This window comes from Bemisia tabaci, chromosome 3 (genome assembly GCF_918797505.1).
Source record: "Bemisia tabaci chromosome 3, PGI_BMITA_v3".
In the NCBI taxonomy this organism is placed as follows: Eukaryota; Metazoa; Arthropoda; class Insecta; order Hemiptera; family Aleyrodidae; genus Bemisia; species Bemisia tabaci.
Window position 1 is genome coordinate 7,569,127 of NC_092795.1, and position 24,430 is coordinate 7,593,556.

General features: G+C 41.2%; 1 protein-coding gene across 2 annotated transcripts in view; it reads right to left on the reverse strand.

Annotated features, from left to right (window-relative positions):
* IP3K2 (Inositol 1,4,5-triphosphate kinase 2) overlaps window positions 1-22,829 on the reverse strand; it is a 416,125-nt gene extending 393,296 nt beyond the window's left edge. For both annotated transcript variants that reach the window (XM_019041927.2, XM_019041925.2), the window contains exon 1: window positions 20,578-22,829. In XM_019041927.2, the coding sequence (XP_018897472.2) occupies window positions 20,578-22,161 (1,584 nt within the window). In that variant the 5' untranslated portion in view covers window positions 22,162-22,829. The remainder of the gene's footprint in view (window positions 1-20,577) is intronic.
* Window positions 22,830-24,430: the final 1,601 nt, after the last annotated feature.

A 24,430-nucleotide genomic window follows, 5' to 3' on the forward strand; every position in this document is an offset into this window, starting at 1 on the left:
GTATCGAGACGGCATGGCAAGGCACCGGTTCGGTTTGATGCTTTACATTAGCGGACACGGAGCTCGCCATCGGGCATCGGCGCGGGTCTGACAAGTCGCCGCTCCTCTAACGTAAAGGCGTATCTCAATTTTCACGTGAGCCCCGGTAACCATGGAGTTGTATGGACAGCGAGGCTCACGTGGAAATTGAGTTAGGCCCTTACTTCAAAGGAGCGAGCGAGTGACAGGTAGCCAGCCGGGACCAAAGCCCTACACTTGTAACATAAATCACTGAAAAATCAAACACGAGCGCCTTGCCAACAGATAGACTCGCCGCTGACAACGGAGATAACTACGCCTACGCTCTGTCATGCTAAGTGAAAATCGCCTAACTACCTTGTTTCGAGTCGGTGAAGATAGGTGGTTTTGTTTCCGAAGGGCAGCGCTAGACCCTGGCGCAACGCGGCAGCCTCCTGGAGATTCGATAATCGCCCGTTGATAGACTGGCAAAAGTTCAGGCTGGCTACGGTCGCTTTCCTAGGATTCAGTTATTGTACTGCGTCAATGCGCCCGTGCTAAGGAACAACGCCGTATGAGCCTTCAGACGTTGCCAAGTTTCATTCGATAAAAACCGAATTTATAATGAAAATTCTCAATATTTTTCCCAAAATTTTCAGAAAATTTTGCACGCAATTTGATCTAAAATATCCGAAAATTTCAAGGAAAAATATTCATGAATGTCGTCAAAAATACATGTTTTATCGAAGGAAATTTGGCAACTCTCGAATGTTCATACGGCGTTTTCCCTTACAACGACAGTGTTGACTCGCGGTTGGGTGGGTAGGTAGAAGGGTTATTTTCATGATTTTGCCAGGAGACGAGTGGATGAATTTGTGACAGTCCATAAAAAAGGAGTCATAGGGTTGTATTCACCATTCACAGTCGTTTCTTAAACAGATCCTTTTCTTAGGAGGCCTCATTTGGTCAACACCGCGATGGATCGAATTCGATAGTAGTTTGATGTAACGTTTGTTTCAAAACAATAAAACAGAACCTCAAACAAAAATTTTAAGGTTTAAGTTGGAAAAGCTGAAAATCGGAAAGTTCCTTACGATTTCACTTTTCATTGCTGTTTGGTATTCAAAACAATAAAAAATCGATCACAAAATATCCGTACCCTCAGATTTCTAAATTGACTTTTGAGGCTATGTTGAATCAATCGATATCAATACAATCTCAACTGCTTGATGTATCGAATTCGATCGATTGTTTTACATACTCTAGTTATAAGCATAGTTACCATAGTTATAACATCTAGTTACATACTCTAGTTAGTCAAAGTACTAGTTATAACCACACTCACTGAGGGCTCTGTTCCCCTCTGCCTATGCCGGTAAGGGAACATCCGCTTCCTCAAAGTAAGATACATTGCTAACATAGTCATATCAGTATTGAAATTATAAGAGAAGAGTTAGAGTTTTAGAGAAGTTATTAGGTTTTTCGCACTTTTGCCTCTTCCTCTGTGCTCTCAATTCTTTTTTTCAGTCCCTTTTACTTTGTTATTCTTGTTTCTATCCCTGCAATATTATTCTCGTTCCTTCTAACTGTGCCCGTATTACAGTGGAAATCGACTATGACGACCTTGAGGTGACCAACCTTTTTCGGCCGTTATAGTCAATAGTTGTTACAACAGATAGTTACACCTCAAATCGAATAGCAAAGAGTAAAGGTGTGCTGGCGCTAGGGTGTGAGGACAAGGTTTCTTTATTTGCAGGAGAGCAAATACCACTAATTTTAACACTACCTTTTCATTGTTTTTATTTTATTTGTGTTTTCATTGGTGTATGTCACACGCGGTATACACTGGTCCCAAACTGTGCTCACCGCGGGCGGTAGATCTAACACCGAAAAATTACGAATATTCAACGAAATATTTACCAAAACATCACGAATATTCAATGCATACAGTCTTGTAGGTGTTAATATGCGTTTTTCGCCGCCCGCACAAATGGCGCAATGCCAGAAGTATTCCTCCGATCTTGTAGGCGCTAATATGCGTTTTGGCGCAATGCGTGAAGTATTCACACGGTCATGTAGGCGCTAATATGCGTTCCTCGCCGACCGCATGCACTGTGTTTGGCGCTATTATTCAAACGGGCGGAGTTGCGCAGTTTTCATCATGCTTGGTTTTTTGTGCCGATGCACTGAAGCCAGGCAGAGCCATATCACAGGGCAAAAAATCAAAAATAAAAAAATTAAAAGGAATTTTTATTGAGATGGAATTGCGTACACGGAATGGATCATTGTCATTTAAAACGTGCTACATAAAATTCAACTACTTTTCTTCTCTTGATTTACATAGGGTCACAGGTTACATCGGTCATCGATAGTCTTAAACAGAAGGCATTAAAAGTGCATTGCTTCGCTGGGCGATGCTCCGATCATTGTATAGTCGATAGCTCAACCCTAAATTTCGAGGAGAGTCCGTCGCTGAGGCCGATATAGCGCCATACGCGATGTCGTTATATTCGATATCTACTGTATTATTATTTTTATTATCATTTCTTATCTTTTTTACCTTTTCTTCTAAAAGTGTTTTCTGTATCTGTAAATGTAATTACTAAGTTGAGGAAAAGCGTATAAGGACCTTGTGCACGTCTGATCATTATTAATGTATTGAATATTACAAAGGTATAATACCGAATAGAAAAGAAATAATCTGAAAAAAAAGCTTCTTGGATTCAGAGTCCAGACTTTTAAAAAAATCAACAAGAAAAGATGATCTTGGTTCAATCATATTCTTGCTTAAATCGAGAGCCAAGCCTCTTAATTTAAGCGAATGTCCTTCTGATTCATGCAAAAATCCGATTGAATCAAGTGTATGTTTTCATGTCAATTTTTTCAAGAGTCTAGACTCTGGATTTAAGAGACTTTCATTTCAGAGTACGTGAAACAATCGATTCTTTGTGAGGCAGCCTGCCTCATCTAGAATCGATATATTCAATGGATTTAAGTGAAATATCAATAATATCAAGTGAGGCAGCCTGTCTCATCTAGAATCGATATATTCAACGGAATTAAGTGGAATATCAACAGTGTTGCCAACTTGGAAAATGGCCACTGCTCGTTCCACTGTGCGGCCTGGCCTGGCGAGTCACATACTGGATCACTCGAACTCGAGCGGGGCCTCCTCCTGTCCTGGGCAAGAACCGCGTAACTCCATCGAAAACCCGGTGCACATAGGCGGTTCCTGCTTATAGAACTAGTCCGGAGCCGGCCGATTATCGAATCCGCCGAGGCTGACCTCGTCACACTCATAAATCTCGAAAATCTAGAGTAGACGCCTTACGCCTTTTCGCGCGCTCCCGAGCTCGCCCGTGTTTTCATCAATGGCGTGGCGTGCTTTGCCGTACATCGAGTGATTGGTCATTTAAACCTATGGAAAAGTATCGATAAGCAGGGTGGTCGCAACGAGCACCTTGATAATCGATTCTTTGCCACAGCTTCAAATGGGGAAATATCGATTTATATCGAAGCACGCCACGCCACTGGTTTTCATCCATGACGTCATCCCTCACCGTGGGCCCCATCGCGTCGGCCCCGGCACCTTTCCGGGCGCTCCCCCGTCGGCCTATGACGTCAGTCCTCTCTCGTGCGCACAATGACTTTCCAGATTTTCTCTTTCGAGTTTATGTTGGGTGGCACGAAAAAAGGCCTTAGTCGCAGTGAAGTGTGAATGATCGACTATCGATATTTCCCCATTTGAAGCTGTGGTAAAGAATCGATTATTAAGGTGTTCATTGGTAGTATTCTGTTTAGCGGTCCTTTTCCATAGGTTTAAATGGACTTCATTTTGCAATTATGAACTATAATTTCTGGCTCATCCTAAAAAACGCTTACGTGCATAAGGGAACTGATGGTTCACGCGTCAGAATTTATAGTTCCTAATTGCAAAATGTGGTCCAAATGGCGGAATAATTTATCTATTGCAAAGCAACGAGGCTTGACGCACGGCGACATGATTTAAATTTGAAAGATCTTCTGAAATAATTCTGAAAATATGGAAAGAACCAATCAAGCGGTTAACCATCAAAGTGTCCTCTTTAAGTGTTTTGTGTCCATCTCCAGGACAGTTTGACATACCCCGATCAATTTTTGTTGGTTTGCATTACTATACAAAAATAAAAACCCCGAAAATTAAAAGGTTTAGGTTTAATTTTCCACGGGAAACAGAAATAAACATCTGCACAATCTAGAAACATTGGATGTCCTGCAGGAAGTTTTGCTTTTAACGTCATCGAGTATATGACGGCACAATGTGTCATGAACTAACATCTAGAACTAAACCTTAAAAAACTAATCATGAACTAACCTTTCAAAAAATCGATTCTGACCTTTCAAAAAATTGATTCTGCGAGTATTTTATCTTGTGAGAGCGCAAAATCACGCAATTTTGAAAAACGCTGTCTGCGTTTCGAGTCAATTTAAACGAAAAAGGCTGCTTAGGTACCTACAAAGGGTTATGCTGAACTTACCAACTTCATATTCTATGCATGCTCATGGTGAAAAATGGTCATGATTCATGATGTTTGTCTTCATTCAAGAATGAGCAATTTACAACATGCCACGCGCGAGATGTGGCTTTAAATACGCTTCATTTCACCATCTATTCAATTTTTTATCGTACAAATCATATACATGGAATTTTGACACAGTATTTTTCAGCGTATTAGGATCAAAGACGCAGAATCGACGATTTTACTCGAAACCTGAATCGGATTTTTCAATGTGCTGAAAAATTTCCGCCCTATCCCCCTCTTCCCTGACTCCGGGTGCCTTAGCTGGAGATGATTGTTTTTGAAAAATTGAATATTTAATGTCTGGAAAAATCTATTTAAAACGAATTGGCAAAAAAAAAACATCCCGGAGAGTCGCATATAAGAAAACCATGAGCATAGTTTCCATTAAAGATTAGAGATACTCCATTAAGAGATTAAAAATCGATGTCGGTACATTAGTAACGCGTCAAAAAATTCAGAAATGTGATTTTTCCGAGAAAAAACCCACCTCTGGTTGTCGACTCCTTCGCTTATGCGAATGTATGCACCAATAAACGCATTTTGGTCATTCTCTCTTTGAATAAGATGAAATTTTAAGCTATCGGAATTTTAAGTTTACGGAATTCTGTAAATTTATGGCGAGGAGTTTACGGGTTTTTAATAATTTGGGAAGAATAATACTTTAAATCTGCGAACTCTCCTTGTTCCTTTTTAAATGCCTTTAGTCCATTTAAATGTTGAAATTTTAAAAATTCTATGTTTTATGACGCGCGCTGAAAATTTCATGATACATGTGCATTCAGGATCTTAAAACTGTTTAAAATACTATTGTATGCTGCATATTTTCCAAAGAATTCTTTCTTACGGGAACAACTAATTATTTTGTCTAAAATTAGGGTAATAAATTAAATTTTCAATCTAAGTAAGAATATTTGACTATCTACCTAGACATTTCACAAAATGCCTGATTTGACTCTTTGCCTTCGACAAATATATTTCAATATTTTTTTCGATATGGCAATAGTGCTCACGGGTTTATAGGTTTGCACGAGCGAAAAATTTCAAATAACATGCAACGCACGCCCTCGGGCCTTTATTTGCTAATTACTGTTATAAAAATTATAAGTTTGTAAAATCACATGCAAATAAGACGCTGGCAATGACGTCTTAGGTCCGTGGGCATAACGGACACTCCTCTCCGTTTTTTCCTTCGTTCATATCGATGTAGGTTAACAGGTGTTGCTGGTCTCAGAAAAAATGCAGATTCCGCCATCATTTATTGACTAAAATGGATAATCTATACTCAATATTAATTTACAACCCAACTCGAAATGGAATCGTTATGCCTCGCCACACAACCCCGGAACCTGTATTTTGCTTCAATGACCGAAATTGCTGATAAAATCAGTCATAAATGAACTAAGTTTTTTCACAATTTTCATTTTTAAGTAAATGGATCTGAGCAATTGCACACAATGATACGTTTATGGTAACATGAAGAAAAAATTAGATTGGTTAAACGAGTTGGTTAAAGGAGAAGGTTTTTTAAAACATCATAAGAAGCTATTTTCGATATGTCTGATGTAGCTGAGAGTATTCTCCGGCGGGTCGAAAATATATTCGCGTTTATTTTAGACCAGATTTTGACCCTTGTGTTTCTATCTCATGCACTGATTTCCCAGAAAATCCGATTTTTCTTGGATTAGCTCTATTGAGGGGAAAAACTTCGCTTTTCCCTAAAAAAGCTCGATTCTGGGGGAAAGTTCTGCTTATTCCGGGCACATACCTAACTATAATCCAGAGCACAAAGGTCATTTTTAGAATCAGTGCTAAAAATCTCTTCTGGGACGCTGTCAAAGTATGGTCAAAGCAAAACAAAACAAAAACAATTTACTTGTTGACAAGTCTTTGCGATGATGAATTAAACTAATAGCCATACTATAATGAAGCTATGGCAAAATTATTTTACTTCTTGTCATTATTGGCAGACGAACTTTAAATAGCATAGTTTTTATCCGAAATGACCATCCATTCACCAGATATTTGAAATTTTACGCGATGCGTTTCATAGAAATGAATGGATGCATGCCATTAAATTTTTCGACTTGATCTGAAAAATTTTAGACAAACAGCAACCCATAGCCTTGACAGAAATTCAAACTTTTCTGAGATGGGTTTTGTAAAATTGAATGAACGGAAATGATAACCGACAATGGTTGAATCACAGATGTAAGACCTCGAGAGTTTTTCTTCGTGGATTGCAACACTGTCTATCGCGTTCAAGAAGTGCGCTACATAGAGGAAATTTTCCCATCGAACCCAAAAAAAAAACAGAAAAAATAATGATAATACGCTGTCAATTTTTAGTACGGCCCGAAGTTACATTCTTCAGAGACGTCTCGCCTCGTTTTCGACGACTTCAGAGTTGTCAACCTCCGCGCACTCGGAATTATTTATCCCGCGAACGGATCAATTGGACTTCATTTTGCAATTTGGAACTATAAATTCTGGTTTAGTTGAAAAACAACGTATATGTGCCATTAGCTCCCTATGTTCATTAGTGTTTTTCCAGAAGAGCTAGAATTTACAGTTCCAAATTGAAAAATGCAGTCCAATTCATCTTAATTCAGTCCTATACCTCCACCACCACCCCACCATGCCCTCTTCCCCATTCGTGCTTGTCAACTTGACGATTCACGGTGACTCCAAAATTCAGCATTTTCCGACATTTTTTACGCCATGGCGTATCAAATAATTTACCGAAGAAAACGAAACGTTGTTATGGTAATTGGACGCTTGGAGAACAAGATTTCTAATGTAGACATGCATTTCGGAATGAGCTTCGACGCGTGCGTGGTCGGTTCGTAAACAAGCGGGCGACCAACGCGACATCTGCAGGCACCAGCTGAAATGACGTTTCCGACACGCTCATCTGCTGAACCCACACAGAGACTGGAGCCCTCGTTATGTATAATCCATATGTTGTAACATTTTGCGCGTTATGAGGATACGTCCGCAGAGACAATATATTATAGAGACCCTGCACTGCCATATTTCCTATACCTAGTGCGAAAGGTACTTTTGGCAGTCACCTTTCAGATTCGTCAGACACTTAATAATTCCGTGTTTATACACTGAAAAAAAAAGTTCGGTCGTCTGTACTGAAGTTCGGTGTTCCATTCATCTCAACTAATTCGGTTCGTGTAGCTGAACTTTGTGCGGTACAGTGAACTGACGAAAGACGTTTGGGCATTTATGCCGAACGTTCGGTTATACAAACCGAAAGTTCAGTTTGACAAACCGAATATTTGAGATGATATGGAACACTGAACGTTGGGTGATTCATAGGACCGATTTTTTTTTTCGATGTGAGCTACTTTGGGCAACCCCGAGTTACTTTTTTTTCGGTCAAATCAACAAAAATGACTTGATTGATTGATCTTTTCACTTAATTCGACCGAAACCGTAAATTTCTGCACACTGCATGTGACACATCGGGGGATGAGGAAATGCATTCTGCCAAACCAGTGCACTCGTTTCTCTTAAGAGTACTCCGGCGATTGCGACTTGCGAGTGGCTAGTGCATAGACGATTACCAATGCGTTCCAGGTGCGAACCAGATACGATCGAGACGCTTCGTGCTTGACTTTGCCAAAGTTGCAAAAGTTTACCACTATACAATTTGGTCAATGTAACCCAAAGAAAAGCTAACCAAATGTATTATCCGCACGGGCATTTTGTGTTTTACTTCCCAAATCAACATAGAATGTCGCTAACTTTCTCATACTGTGTACTGGAGTACCGGTTTGGGGAGAGTGTGGACATGTCAAAACATGAAGCTCTTAGAGTTTAAAAGAGCAGCCAACTATCCTATACGAGAAACAATAGACAAGTGCCTTTGCCATCAGTCTTCCGATTCCAATATCAAACCAGGATGGCCAAAAATGTGTATGAAAGAGCTCGTTTTCGCAGGAATGAGGGAATAATTTACGCAGAAAAATAAGTTAAATACGTGCTTTACGAATAGCCCAGTCAGTATGGACTTCAGAAAAATAAGTTAAATACGTGCTTTACGAATAGCCCAGTCAGTATGGACTCAAATAGGGGCTATGAAAAAAGGTTTTCGGCTCGATGAGGTTAAGACGGATTCTTATGTGATTTTAGTCGCTGAATCCGAATTTTTGGTTTTCCGGAAGATTTCCCTAGAGGCAACTCCGGAAAATTGGAAAAGCGCGTTTTTCCGCGTTTTTGCCAATTTTCTGGAGTTAGCACGGAAACCAAATATTCGGATTCAGCGACAAAAAGTACACAGGAGCCCATCCGAACCTGAATTAGGTAAAACTTTTTTTCATAAATCCTATCTTGACTGGACTAAAACGGCGGATCGTAACAATTGTAATGAGAAAGCATTATGGACAATTTGCATTCATAAGTTGCCTGCCTTTTTGGGCCCTAAGAGCTCCATGACCTAACCTCCGAAATTACCGATATGCACTGAAAAAAAAGATCGGTAGAATTTCCCATTCCTTCACGCTGTATTTCACACAGCGTGATGGAATGGTGAATTCTACCAATCTTCGCAAGTCGATTCTGCCAGAGGAATGGTTACCCGTACCGGTGTATAGTAACATTTACCTCTCTCCTGGCAGAATTGACTCTGAATTGACGCTGTGCGAAATACAGCGCGAAGGAATGGTAAATTCTACCAATCTTTTTTTTCAGTGTTTTCAAACCCTCCCAATTTAGGTACTTTTCCTAATAAGTATTGTCACTGGCTCTTTCTAAAAAGGTAATCTGGTCGACCGTATCCCGACGAGAGTTGGGGCAAAAAGAGCCTACACAGAAAAAAATGGATGGTGCTGACGACAGAACCTTTTGTTCATACGGCTCCCACAGTTTCTTTGTTATACTTACAGAACTTTTGGTCGTGGGAACAGAGTACTCTGTTTCCACGACAGAAGTTCTGTTCTCACAACAGAAAAGTTCTGTAAGTGTAACAGAGAAACTGTGGGAGCCGTATGAACAAAAGGTTCTGTCGTCAGCACCATCCATTTTTTTCCGTGTACCTGGTTTTTTGCGCGTTAAAGCGAGTAGGAAGTAGCTCGGGATGGCGGCGCACAGTGGATCGAGTCAATAGGAGAGGTCGGACAAAATGTGGAAACTTTAAAAGCTCATAACTCCGTTTAAACACAATTTTGAGGTTCTAAAAGTGATTCCATTGATTTTCTCGTAAAATTTCCTTCAAAAGATACCCCTTGAGATGTAAAATGTGACGGAATAAACATCAAAATTTGCAATTTTAGTCAAAATTTTCATGTCCGATCGATCTGATTGACTCGCACCGCTGTGCGGCGTTACGGTTAGGAGGGCGAAGAGAGTAAAGGAGTGGACAGCTGCAGGAGTGCACTCTAATCAAGTGAGTGATGAGTCCATGCGGAACATGACTCGTGAGTCGTGTGGCAGTGAATTTTTCCCAGGCTTGATTGGATGATTGATCGGTCGTCAGGTCCCCGCTGACAATGTCCAGATCCCGTCACCGACGACGGATTGTCATTCTCCGATGAGATGATCCTACCTGATCCGCCCAGACCGGGAATACGCTGCACTCCTCGGCAAAGCTCCAGTCCCGAGGCAAAAAACTTCCTATCTCAAATAACTTTATTGCTGGAGTACAGATATGTCATTCCATGCAGTGCTCTCATTTCCCGGAACTAGTTCCAAATTTTGGAGCTTTTAAGATTTTCCTGAATTTTTCTCGGAACTTTTGAAATTCCCGAAATGTTCCGGATCTTTTGTATTTTCCGGAACTTTCTCGGAACTTAGGAAAAAATTTGGAGAGAATCTCGGAACTTTTGACGGTCATTGAGGGCGAGAGATTGGAACAAAAAAGTTCCGAATCCCGGAACTTTTGAAGGACATGGAATGGGAGCATTGATTCCATGGAAGCCTTATAGTTCGGTAGAGCCTCCCATAACTTTCCCAAAGTTATTTCATGAAAACTTGGGAGAATTAATGTGTGTTTTTTTTTTTTTTTTTTTTTTTTTTTTTTTTTTTTAAATTGGCTTCTTTTTCTTCATTTACTAAGTTAGAAATCTACAACCATCTATAGACATAATAGTCACATTTCGGCCAAACTATCACAAGCGCCATGCAACATTTCAAAATTTCCGCCGCCATTTTATTTTTTTGCAGAGAAATATATGGGTTGAATCTGTTTGAAAATTTCACTGAATTTCATTGGCAGCACAAAGAAAATTCAGTGAAATTTTTGGACAGCTTGGTTGAACAATTTCTATATAAACGAATAAAATGACGGCGGAAATTTTGAGACGTCGCATGACGCTTGTGTGTGCTCAAAGGTGACGATAATATGTGTTTGTTATAGAGAAGAGAGGATAAGATAGACAAGAAAGGTATTTAGGATATATGTGTTGAGGGTAAAGTAGGGGATTAGGAAAAGAAATGAAAGGGAAAGGGTGCCGCTACACCAGCTTCTCGCTAAGAGGTTCGACATAGCGACCTCCCACAACCCGACCGACTGATTTATAAGGAACTAAGGATAAATAGATAGGAGTTGTGGTTGGGGGTTAAAATAAAAGAGGTAGAAAGGAGGGTTGGGTTTTGGAGAGAATCATCATAAGTTTAAGTTGTCGCTTGTTAAGAATTCGTTGATAATTTTATACTTGGGTAGAAAGGGCTTACGTATAATGCGAATAATGATTGAAGCGTTTACTTCGAATAAATGCCGATACTAAAAAACAAAATTTTCAGAAGACAAAAAAACTACACGGGAGACAGAAAATTTGACAGGACGATAAGGTCCCTGGCGTTAAAGGTCTTTCATTGAGAGACTTGGTCGGCGCAAAAATTGCAGGAATTTCGCCATAATTTTACATTATGTATGTCATTAGTTTCCCTTTAAGGTACGGCAATTAAGACGCGGAATGCCGCCGCGGAATCGTACGCGGCGGACGCAAGGGAAATCTGTTACATGCGTTTCAATGGGAGCGGCAACTAAGGAGCGGAGCGACACCGCGGAGTCCGCGGCGTCACGGCGCGGCGATCTGTCGAGAACAGATCGGAGCGGAATCCCTCGGAGATTCCGCCTCGTCCGTCGAGGTTTTCGATGATTTTTCATGTCTACTTGCCGAAACGTGGATCGCGGTGGCAACACCAATGGAAAATTGCGGGCCATCGTGAATTATTGGATTCATGAAATAAAAATATGTTTGTAGCACGATATCAACGCATGGCATTCCTACCTCGTGCCAGGTGCAAATAATACGACACAAGTAGGTAAAAGAAACATGACACCTTTTTTCCAGGAGATAAATCTGTAAAAACAAAACGAACTAACTATTTTAGAGCTTTTCGGCACCTGAACAATTTATTTAGACGTTGCTCTTGCTATATCTATAGAGAAACCTAATCGACCAATTTGTTTTGAACATCATTCCTGAAAGTAAAAAAATTGCGTTTCTTTGCTTGCAATGTTGCAACTCTCTGCTCACGTTTCATTCGTTAATTTGGAACTGTTGATAGGAGGCTTATCTTGGACTTTTTGTAAACATTTTTTCGCTCATTCAATAATACTTTTAGGAATTTTACAAACGGATATATTGGTCGGTATTCTCGTAAAAAATATTGGAGATTTTGAAACGTGGTGAGTGTTTATTGTACTTTGTAGCAAGGCAAAACACACACTCGCGAGTTATTATCGGATACTGATTTATGACGAGACTGCCGACGGACACGACGGAATTTTGGAGGCGATTCCGCTGCTTAGTTGCCGGGCACGGCGGAGCGGAAACTTATTCGACGCCTCGCTCGCTCGGGTCGTCCGCCGCGTACGATTCCGCGGCGGCATTCCGCGTCTTAATTGCCGTACCTTTAGAGGTAGGTGCTTTTAAGGATGGGCCAAAAATAGTGGCTCCTCATTGCAAATGTAGCCCATTTATTTCCTCGCATTTTAGGAATTGATCATTTAGTCAACTTGTCTTCTTCGGTTTTTTGGCGCTCCGAGAATTTTGCAAGCTTTTAAAATTCAGTCAAACCCACTGTTGCCGAGTTTTTTGGGCATGTCCTTGTTTCCCCTTGAGGCTTATGAAATTTGCGGACTTTAAAAGTAAATCTTGTCTAAAATTTTACGCTTATTAGCGCTGTGTAATCTGAATTATTTGCTCTCCACAATTCTCAGCATCTTAAATCGTTAGAAATGCTAATAAAATGTATGAATTTTCGCCCATTTACGCTTGGGAGGAGAAATTTCGCCATTCAAATCGCAAGAATAAGAAATTCAGACATGGCCGATTTGAATGGGTATCTCTAATGCTGTTCCTTGAGATCTATGGGTCTCGAGGAAGACATAAAGGAACGATTTTTCATAATGATACATATGGATTTTTTTGAGAAAATCTTCTACAACCCTTGGAATTTTAAGCATATTTTTTTGCGAACATAAAAATCCCCGCAATCGCAACCTTTATAGTTTAAACATATACGAAGATTTACCTATAATTAGGGATTTTAATTTCCTTTCTGTCCATTATCGAGTTACTGGGAGATACGACCTTGGCCTCTACGCAACTCTACCAGAGACAGTCTATTTTAAAGATACTGCACTGACAATCGTAACGCAATGTATTCAAGAGAGGCAAAAGTTAAAATCGGATGTCTACGCTATTTTTCGCCTATTTCATGAGCACCTTGCGAACCAAAAAATCAAATAAAAATTAATGATGACTGATGAACGTCTGGGCGACTTGCTGAGCGAGTTTTTGCAAATTAAATTAGGAATTGCTCAACCAAATTGCTGAACTCTTTGGTTAAAATTTCGGGAGTTAGAGGGCCTACATGAATGTCGCAGGCAAATAGTTAAATCAGGCATTTTGTTAAACGTCTAGGAAAACAGTCGAATATTTTTATACTTAGACCAAAGGTACTGATTTTTTCATTAACCGTTGACAAAATAATTCACTGATCACATGGGAAAGAATTCACTGTAAAAATTTGCTTCATATGATGATAAAAAAGGTTCTTTTTTGGTCCTTGAATGCACAGGTATCTCAAAATGCGCAGCATTTTATAAAATAATAAGAGTTTTGAAATTTGGTAAGTTGAAGAAATTGAGGGACACTTTTGAAAGGTAAATACAATGACATTTTGTACTTCGGTGGATTTTTGCCCTCTAAATACAGAAAATTTGAGAGGTCTGTGTAAAAACACACAAAACCTCGTGAACTCTGAAAATTTGCTTAGGCATTTGTTGACTTTTTGCCTACGATATATAAATGCCATGATGATTAATTGTGACTTCTTTAAATAACGATGGAAATGAAAAAAATTACAACAGCGCGTTCAGACAATTTCATGCTGGATGGCAGCACGGCCGTGCTAAGGAAGAACGTCCGTATGGACCTTCAGGCGTTGCCAAATTTTCCTTGAAAAAAATAAAAATTTATTGGGAAAGTTGTGTGTACTGTTCTCTAATTTCTCAAACAATGTTGTTTGCAATTTAATCAAAAATATTTGAAAATTTCAAGGAAACAAATGCATAACTTTCCTCAAAAATACACGTATTATCCGGGGAAATTGGGCAACTCTCGGATGTTCATACGGCGTTCTTCCTTAGCACGGCAGAACAGGCATGTTCCTTTTACGGAAGCCAACTTCACATGACGTCAATCATACGATATTGATGGAGACTCAGTCATGAATATTGAAAGATCCTGCTTCGGAGCACTGCCGTTGTCTCGCACAGCTCCTCCGATGTCACCGTCAAAATTTTTGCCCGTCTGCTTTGATATTTATAGGGTGCGACAGGTCTCAGAAAACCATACGCTCAACCTAAAAAAAAGGAAGAGGTCGATGAAATATGGCTCCGATGAAGACTTGTGGCGAAGCGTGAACTTCACAGGTAATTTTCGGCTTTGGATGACAATTTTTTGGGTTAGGCCACGTTGCCAAATTCTCATTTAACAAACATCGAGAAGAATCATTATTGATTACAGTATTCTGGGTCGAATTTAAGGACAGATCGACAGAGTTTTTTAACTGGCACTGAAACTGATTTGAGACGAAATGAACTCGAACACGATGGGATAGGCCATATTTTCGCTTTTCCGTTTCATTAAACATTATCTTACGAGCAATTATGTTTCGGATTGTCACATTTTTTTTTTACACAGCAGCGGCATTGGTTCAGTTAATTCAAATAAACCTTAAAGTTTGCAACGTAAAATAGTAGCATTCTTGTAGACGTTATGGAAAATTTCGTTTCTGACTTAAAAAATACCCTTGCACTATGGCACATTTTTATTTAGAGCTCTGCGTTGTAGTAGTGCTTGAGCGCACAACATGAACAGCGGCGTGGCGTGCTATGCGATTTATCGATTAATCTGCCATTTAAAGCTATGGAAAATGATCGAAAAACAGGGTGTTCGCAACGAACACCTTGATAGCCGATTTTTTACCACAGCTCCAAACGGGGACAAATCGATAATCGATCATTCACGCCTCGCCACTGAACATGAATAGAATGACACGCAAAGGTTACACCAATTAACTATGTAAAACTACTTGATCGGTCGTAGTAGGTAAATAACTGATCGTGGGTTTTGATTTGACTCTCCTTTTAAATACTAAAAATAATTTCTTGGATATTCTGACAAAATTCTTGATTTTGAGTCCAAATACAACGACACTTAGGTGGATTTGATGGGTTTCAATGGGTTAATTTTAAAAGAAACATACCCTTGCCAGATTCAAATTCAGAGGTCTTTGAAGTCTTCATTGACGTAACTTTACACTGGTAAAAACAAGACACAAAAACTAAATTTCTCACGATCAATTTTACTTGAGTTCCTATATACTTAGAGTTAAGACTTAAGGAACCAATTTCTGATTGGTTCTCGTTTTAGGCCTCCACAGTGTGACCAATTGAAAAAAGGTTACATTTTCAGCGATTGAAAAGATTATAGACTATAATGGACTGGAGAGATGAGGGTACGTCAGGGGAAAAAGCGGAATGGGAGAAGGAATGGAGGAGAGGAATTCGACAAAGAATTGATCAAAGATTACGAGAAATATTCAGATTGCAATTTTTATTCCGTTTTGAGACATTAATCAGCCGCTTTGTCTGGACTCTAATTTAACTGACTGTTGAACTGAAAATTTAACTGGACTAAATTTAACTGATACAAATAAGTCAGTAGATGGACGGACAGTATTCAACAAAACAAACGACTTACAATTACAATTATAGCGACAATTTTATCGTTGTCAGTTAAGCGGTTCAACGACCACGTATCACGGAAATTATGTAAATTATTTTTCTTTAAAATGAAGGCATTCTTCGTTTTTCCCGTTGTTTACTTTATCCGCATTTTCCCTTTAAAACGCGGTCAATACTTTCTCTGGACTTTCGCGAGGAAACTTATCATAAACTAGGGGGCTATGCCCCCTGGCCGCTACGCGGCCTAACCCCCGGAGGGCGCTTCGCCCTCTCTTAGGCCCGCTTCGACGACAGAACGGCAAAAAAAAATGAAGAGATTTTCATACCCGACTCTCATGTGTCCAATTTCCCTCTGGCCGGGACTCAATACCAACAATGAAGGTTATACCGACTCTCATAGTTCAAATTTCCCTGGCGGACCAAAATGACCAATGAATCTATACGAACGCCAACTCCAAGCAAGACTGAAACGAAACGGAACGAATGGAACAGAGCATTTCGTTACTTTTGGATAGTCTGTAGTAAAGGAGCATACCTTCGATTCACTTACCTTACCTACTAACAGATCAAGACTCAAAATTTCCCGCGTGCTTAGTTTAATTTTGCACCCTTTCTAAGCTCCCAGGTATACTCAATTATAAAAAAAATGTGGGTCATATTTCCAAAATTTGATTACGAGGGTTGCTGACTGGTCGAAAATTTCACGAGGAAACCAATGGAACCACAAATTTTGTCCGACCTCTCCTATTGACTCGATCTATTGTGTGAAGGAGCAATGGATTCGCATACATTTTGTGCTGATTAGTCCAAGTTCTTGCGAGGTTAGTGATAATTCGTGTTCGCGGAGGCATGGAAGGTCGAGACTGGAGAGGAGTAATTTTTCATAATTTCAAAGCGGACCAAAATTGGAGCTCGAAGCCTTTCAACTCCTGCCCGGACTGGGTCAGTCGGGTCAAATGAACCAAACGGCGCTGACTTGTGTCGAAGTGAGAGCTTTCGCTCATTTGCCAATTTTCATCTCGTCAGAGAGCAGTTCGGCAAATTCTGCTCCTCTGTAGGTTGCAGAACTTCAATTTTATTAGTGTACCGGTGATCAAAGTCTAAGACGAAGTCGTTGCTCAGACAACTCTGTTCCTTACGATGCCCAATATGGTTTACATTGTGGTTCTGGGAGGTTTAAGGATATTCTCAATATCATGCACCACAAAAAGGACAATTTTGACGAATCTTACTCACAGATAACTATTCGACCAAGGCTGATGTTCATTTTGCCGCTCCCTGAAATTGAAGGCGCGTAATACTGCGACAATGACACGACCGCACGATGCGCTGACAGGCGCGACATCAGTGGCGTGGCGTGAATTGCGATATATCGATTGTTATGCCATTTAAATCTATTGTAAAGAATCGATTATTAAGGTTTTCGGTGCGAACACCCTGTTTATCGATCATTTTCCATAGGTTTAAATGGCATAACAATCGATACATCGCAATTCACGTTACGTCACTGCGTGACATAATTCTCGACCTGCGTCCCATTTATCTTAGTTTGAGGGAAAACATGTATTTTCATTAAAAAATGTAGGAGTCTCGATCCAATTATAATCTTTAATTTCAAATAATTTAAAAAAAAAAAAAAAAAAAAAAAAAAAAAAAAAAAAAAAAAAAAAAAAAAAAAAAACTATTCAAAATGCCGTCTCGATATTTCCTGTGAAGATATATTAAATGATTCACGAAAATTCGAAGAAAATCTTAAAAAGAATCTTATTCAGTCCCTCAAAAGAAAATTTATGAAAATAAAACATGGAGGTATGCAACATTGCGATCGGAGGTAAATAGCCTTTTTTGCGCGCGTAGCTATCAAGATTTGACTTCGTTCACGGAAGGCGCTCTTAAGATAACTATTCGACCACGGGTGAGACCCACATTGCCGCTCGCTGAAATTGAAGGCGCTTCACCCTGCGACTATGATACGACCACGTTGCGCTGTGCTGGCTGGCAACGCGCTATTTTCATGGACGCACTTTTTATGGTGAGATGTTAAATACATACTTGTGCCACCTTTGATCGCAATGTAAACCATTTAAAGAAAGGAGGTGTTCAAGAAACTATTATGAATACAGCTCTAAGGTGAGCACTTGGAGAGGCTTTAGTAAAGGGCATCCAGTAACATCGACTTGCAAGTTGCAATGGAGAAAGGTGAAGTTTCACTCCTCTCCGATGCAGAGGCGGATCCAGCACTTTGGCAACACCGGATTTCCATTTAAACCTATGCCAAGTATCGATTCTTGTCCGAGCACCTGGCCTCTCCACGGATCGATACATTTCTATAGGTTTAAATGGAGAAAAGACAATGTTGCCAATTTGCTAGATCCGCCAATGCTCCGATGGCAACTTTTCACTTACTAGTAACTTTTTTTCGAGCTATATATTTTTGACGGGAAAATATTTGCTTAGTGACTAGTTAGTCACTAAATAAGTAATATACTAAATACGTAATATAGTAATATACTAAATATAGTAATTTTGAGCTCAAAATTATCCTTGACTCAGTGTCCTTTTCACAATGTCATAAAGTGTATCAAGAATGGACGCCCACGTGTCTGAGAATTGATCGCTGAGAATTTTACACTCAGATTACGCTCGACTTCCCAGAATCACATCATAAGCCATTTCAGAAGAGGAGAAAGGTACTGCTCAAAGTTAAAATGAAGGTGATAAAAGGCTAAAGCTGAGAGAAGATTAGAGGCAGTGGCGAGGCGCGTGAGTGATCGATTATATCGATATCTCCCCCATTTGAAGCTATGGTAAGGAATCGATTATTAAGGTGTTCGTTGCGAACACCATGTTTATCGATACTTTTCTATAGGTTCAAATGACGGATCAATTGATATATCGCAAAGCATGCCACGCCAATGATTCGAGGGGACGAGGAAGAAACTCCTCGCATTTCAAATGAGCGAATCTCCGCCAGAAGGAACACTTGACATCCATACCGCATAAAACGGTTTGATCTCAATTGACTGACACGACCGAGTTGTCAAACCAACCGAAAAACGTAAATAACGACGTGAATAGTAGGAAATTAAACGAGAAATTTGGCATTGGCGGGCGGTTCCCACGGCAAATTCGATAGCTTAATCTGGCGAGGAATTTCGGTGAGCGCGAAGCATTATTATCCATCGGATGCAAAATGTCAAGAATACTGTCGAGCTAAGGAATAACGCCGTAAGAACTTTCAGAAGTTGCAAAATTTCTGCTGATAAAGCACAAGCTTTTTTTTTAGAAACTCGTGAATTTTTCTCCCTGAAATTTTCAGAGATTTCCCTCGCAGTTTTGTAAGGGGAATTTCAAAACTTCAAGGAAAATTATGAATGACTTTTCTTGTGAATGAATATTTCTCCGGGATGAATTTGGCTACGTTCGAATGCTCATGTGATTTTTCTCGTTAGTGTGGCAGATTACCACCGCGCGACGGGGACGGAGGAGGTGCCAGATGCCCCTAAAGAGGTTTTTTACCACAGAGAAGGAAACCTTATTTCACAGGTAAGAGACATGAGGTGCTTATTCCGGAGCACTTTTTCCCGAAAAAAATGTTGGTTCTTCAATTTTGCATCCAAAATATTCCCTCAAATGTGTTGGGTTTCCGACAAATTACGTGAGTGCTATCTAAATATCGAAAGAATGAACAATGTTTTCCTTCCTCTTAAACAGCTTGACCCGGAAAACTCCAGAATATTTGAAATTATAATTATCAACGGAGCCCATGGAGATATTTCGGTATTTAAGGATCAACATTTCTAGAGTTCTCTTATTATCATGTCATTATGGGCGATTCAACAAATAAATTACTCATAATTTAAATTTGTGATTATTTGTCGTCAATCTTCAAACTACCGATATTTCTGTAAATCCAATCTTTTTTGAGAATAGGATTGTGCAGTATCAGTCCAAGATTCTTTTGATTTCCGCGTGTAATTAAAGCGTGTAATCAAAAATACCTCGAAAACCAGGAAAAATTTACACGTCGAAGATCACAGAAATCAACTCTCCGGATTTTCTGAAGAGATTGATGGGCAATACATGACGCACTTTTTTCTTTGAAACACCGAACAATTCAACCTGGATTTCTGTTTTTTTTAACTTGAAACATGACATTTTGGTGTCATGAGAAAACAAAATTCCAGGTCGAACTGTTCGGTAAGTTAAAGAAAAAAGTGTCATGTATTGCACATGCATCTATTCAGAAAAATCTGAAGAGTTGATTTTGGAAATCTCCGACGCGTAAATTTTTCCTGGTTTTCGATATATCATCGGTGGAAAAAGAACCCCGTGTTATTTTCCATAAGGTCCTCGAAAGTAGGCACCAGGCGACCAGGCGTCCAGGCGAATCAGCCAATCAGAGACGACTCGTAAAAGTAGGGGTGCCATTCAGCCTGCAGCGGCTCATGTTTTCTCATTACCACACTGCCGTGCTAAGGAACAACGCCGTAAGAGTCATTAGACGTTGCCAAGTTTCCTCCAAGAAAAACCGAATTTACTGAGAAAATTGTGAATATTATTTTCAATATTTTCAGACAATTTTGTACGCACTTTAATCCAAAATATCTGAAAATTTCCAGGATAACTATGCGTGAATGTTGTCAGTAATACATGTTTTATCATGGGAAATTTGGCAACTTTCGAATGTTCATACGACGTTTTTCCTCAGCACGGCAGCTAACACGGACATTTTTAACTGTCCGGCGCCCAAGGAAGTAATCCCTAGAGACATGACATGTAAAGTAAACGGGGACGTTGTCTTACCTTTGCCTGCGGTCGTATATCCTGGAGAATCTGCTCGCAGCTGCTGTCGTCGTCGCCGCTGAGGGTGCTGCAGGTGGAGCAATCGGAGGCCTTGCGCCGCGACAGCCAATCACAATCGTAAGCCCTCAACGAACACGTACTGGCGCCCGAACACTCCGAGGACGTCTCGCCGAAACCGCACTCGTGCTGCTGCCGCGAGTACTCGGCGCGGAACTGCTCGATCTCCTCGAGCGTGATGGTGGAGCTCGCGAAGTACGGGTCGTCCGAGTGGTCGCTCACCACGACCGAGGGAGTCCGGAGGTAGTGGTAGCGAGCCTCCGGCTCGGCGTCCGGGTCCTCGTCGGTGAAGACGGAGCTGAGGTTCGACTCCCGCCGGGGGCCCAGCTCCACGGAGCAGCAGGACCCGCAGAAGACGCTGTCCAGGTTCCCGACGTCGCAGGAGGCGTCCCACTCGGAGAACTTGCGCAGCTGAGGCGTGCGGTAGATGGACTGGTCCAGGCTGTGGCCCTTCCGCTCGTAGCGACGCTCGGGCGCCGGGTCCGAGGACACGACCCCGGGCCGCGAGAAGGACACGGAGGGACCGTTCCAGGAGCGCCGGCGTCGCTTCTTGTTCCGCACCACGGGCTTCACTTCCAGGTAGGCCACGCGAGAGGGCGCTGTGTCCGACTCCGGGGACGGCAACTCGGGTTTCTTCGGGGCCCGGTAGCCGGAAGCTAGCTTGCGGCTCAGGAGCTCCTCCTCGGAGAACGAGTCGCACTTCGAGTTGGAGTCGCTGCTCGCGAGACAGGAGACGCTCCCGGAGGAATCTTCGCGTTTCATCGAATCGTCCTTCGGGACGTCCATCCCCGCACTGGGATCACAAGTAGATCCTTCAACGGTACCTCCTTTTCCTTCCGTCGTATCTACACCCTCCCGATTTGCGTTATCGGGGAGACTGGTTCGGAAGTCGAGGCTGTCTAATTCGAAACTCTTACCTCTCCTGAGACTGACTTCAGGGTCTCCGGTTTCTACTCTTTCAGGCTGCTCTGTATCGGAGCCCCGACCGGTTTGTCCCGAGGCGTCTTCGGTCCTGGAGCCGTCGAAAATAGTCAAATCGCTGGGCTGCGTTGAGGGATGCACAGTTTTGGAGGTTAGAGTCGAGCTACTGTCCAGTTCGGTCAAGGGCTTGATGTCCTGCCGATTGGAGTTGATGTCGGCGAGGTCAGGGGTGGACTTGAGGCTAAGCCCATCTTCGATGACCTCGTCCAGAGGGTCCAGGGGGTCCGTGGAGAGGTTTTCCGAGGACCTCGTGAGGCGGAGGATTTGCTGGTCGACGGCGGCTTGCTTCTCGTGCTGCCTTGCCAGCATGATTGAGTACTTCTGGATGAGCCGCTCCACGCACGGGAAGCGGTAGAGAGGCCGCTGCTCCTCTCCCTCTTTCGCCGACTCCGCGCTTTTCTCTGAGCCGGCGCTTTTCTGCGTCTGGGACACGATGCCCATTCGCCGTTGCCGCGTTTTGGAGGCGCACGCACCCGAGTCCGTACCCCGCGCCATATTGGATTCTTGATCGCTGAGTGAGAGGCCGTCGGGGTTGTTATCACTCATGAGTAGCCTTTGGGTTGCAGCGCTTACACCGAGTTGCCCCGCCGTTCAGAGGTCCGCATTTTCGTCCCATGCCTCCAGGCGCGCCATTTTCAAACGAAAAGCGGTCCTTCGACCAAAAGAAAGACACCTCCACGCTGACTATATATTTTAGTCTTCCTCAAAGTTGCCGATTCCTCGATCCCAACAACGGTGTTTTCTCCGGAAAATGGCCAAAAAATGAGGCTCAGAAATATTTTTCAGGGATTAGGCGATTTTCCAAGGAAAGCACCGGCTTTAACCATAAGAAAGGCTCCTCCACGCTGACCGGACTTTTAAAGTTGCCAATCCCTCAATCCCAACACCTGGTGTTTTCTTCAAAAATTGACACTCAGAAATTGTTTTAAAGGTTTGAACGGACCTTAAAGTTCCTTTCGCAGTGTTGATTGTTCAAATTTAACAGAAATTTCCCTCCTTCCTAATTAACTTCGAAGGCTTTCAAGATTATGACATTTAGAAAAAAAACGAGGGAAAGGACGATAGCACCTGTTTTATTCTATATTGAAGCTGATGCAAATTCGTAAAAAACTACTGGTTTTCTCATTTCTCTTCACCAGCCTCGCTATCCATCAACCGTCTAATACGGGCACTTAGATTTAGATCGAGATAAACCCACCGTCAATATTCTAGGTGGCGGTAGCCACCCCGGCCCAATCCTAAAAAATCCCCTAAAAAATGAGACCCAAAAAAAAAAAAAAAAAAAAAAAAAAAAGACGGGTGGCTGCTGCCTAACTAGTTTTACACGAAACAACGCGACCGGGCTTTTCTGCACGGTTTGCGGTCCATTAAGCTCTCCTACTAATTAAGTCGGAGAGTAAACCCCAAAAACCCTATAATATTTGGGTAGAGTATGCTCAGCTCTACTCGTAATGCCCACCCTTTTTAAGTTTAGTTAAATATTAAAAAAGTTATTAAGCTTTAACGACAAATTTTGGACCCCAAAACTTGACGATCGTTTTTGACGACATGGACCCCAACAAAAGCTGACACTGATGGAATTGTTGAGCAGATTCGGGGCAGATTCGAGGCCCGCGAAACGCCCGGCCGCGGAAGGCGGGCGTGTTATTTAGACAAACCTACAGCTATAACCGTAGAAAAAAACCCTATACAACTGTAGATATTTTGAAACTTCTATTCATAAAGCTCATACATATTTTTGGAATTTTGACATAAATGAGACATAAGGGAGAAATAACGGTAAATAGTTCATTTTCTAGTATTCTCAATAGGCGACCTGGGGGCACGGCTGTGGAAGTAATGGTAGCATAAAACCCATTAAACTAGGTAAAATTTAAATCTGTAGACGCTGGAGATGGAACTTTTGGTACTTTTGCAGACTTACATAGACGTCGAAAGGAGAAATAATCGAAAGAAGGAGCGGGTCCTTCAATTCTTCAAGCACATTTGAATTTGAAAATAACTTGTAGAACCGCGCGATGGATGGTGAGCGCCGACTCCAGAGGTTAAATTTCAGGTTATGCTACTGTTATTATGGCTTTAAATATTTAATTAATACGAAGAAGATAGATTAATTGAAATAATAAGATGAAGATAGATTAATTGATGCGTGTTTCCATTTTATCGTAGCCGAAGATAACTGGATCCATTTCTATATAATCCTTTTATGATTCCCACACCCTTACATTGCATGAGCTGTTACAGTAAGTACCTACTCAGATCGCAACCTGCTACTTATACTATTTCTTCCCAGCGGCCCGGATCTAGTGATCTTTACAAGTAATTGTTCATGAATAATTGATGATATCCCATTATAGTGAGTCCTAGATACTATTTCTCGTTAATCAGATTCAACAACTATCCACCAGAAAATCATCCTTTCCCTCAATACGATGATGTCTGTCGGGTTCTCAATTTGTGGGGATGAAGTTGTGTTTCCACTTTCTCCTAAAATTTTGCTAGCAGCCGAACTCCTCTGGAGTTGATGTGTCTCTTCTCAGTGTATCATGTTATATCGGTGCATAAAGCCTCAATGTTTTCATATACTTGTAATGCTCTATATTGGAAACGCGGTTTACGCATTCACCCATCAGTCGTGCGTATGTGTCTTCTTAAAGAAGCTACGCAGCACTCTGTTAATGAAATCAACTCAATGTCACAACATCCAAGATACTTGACTTCAAACATTACTGTTAATTTGATTATCAGCAAGTCTCCTTGATTCTGTGTCAGAAGTTGATTGAATCGTCTAATTTGCCTGTATTTGGATAAAATT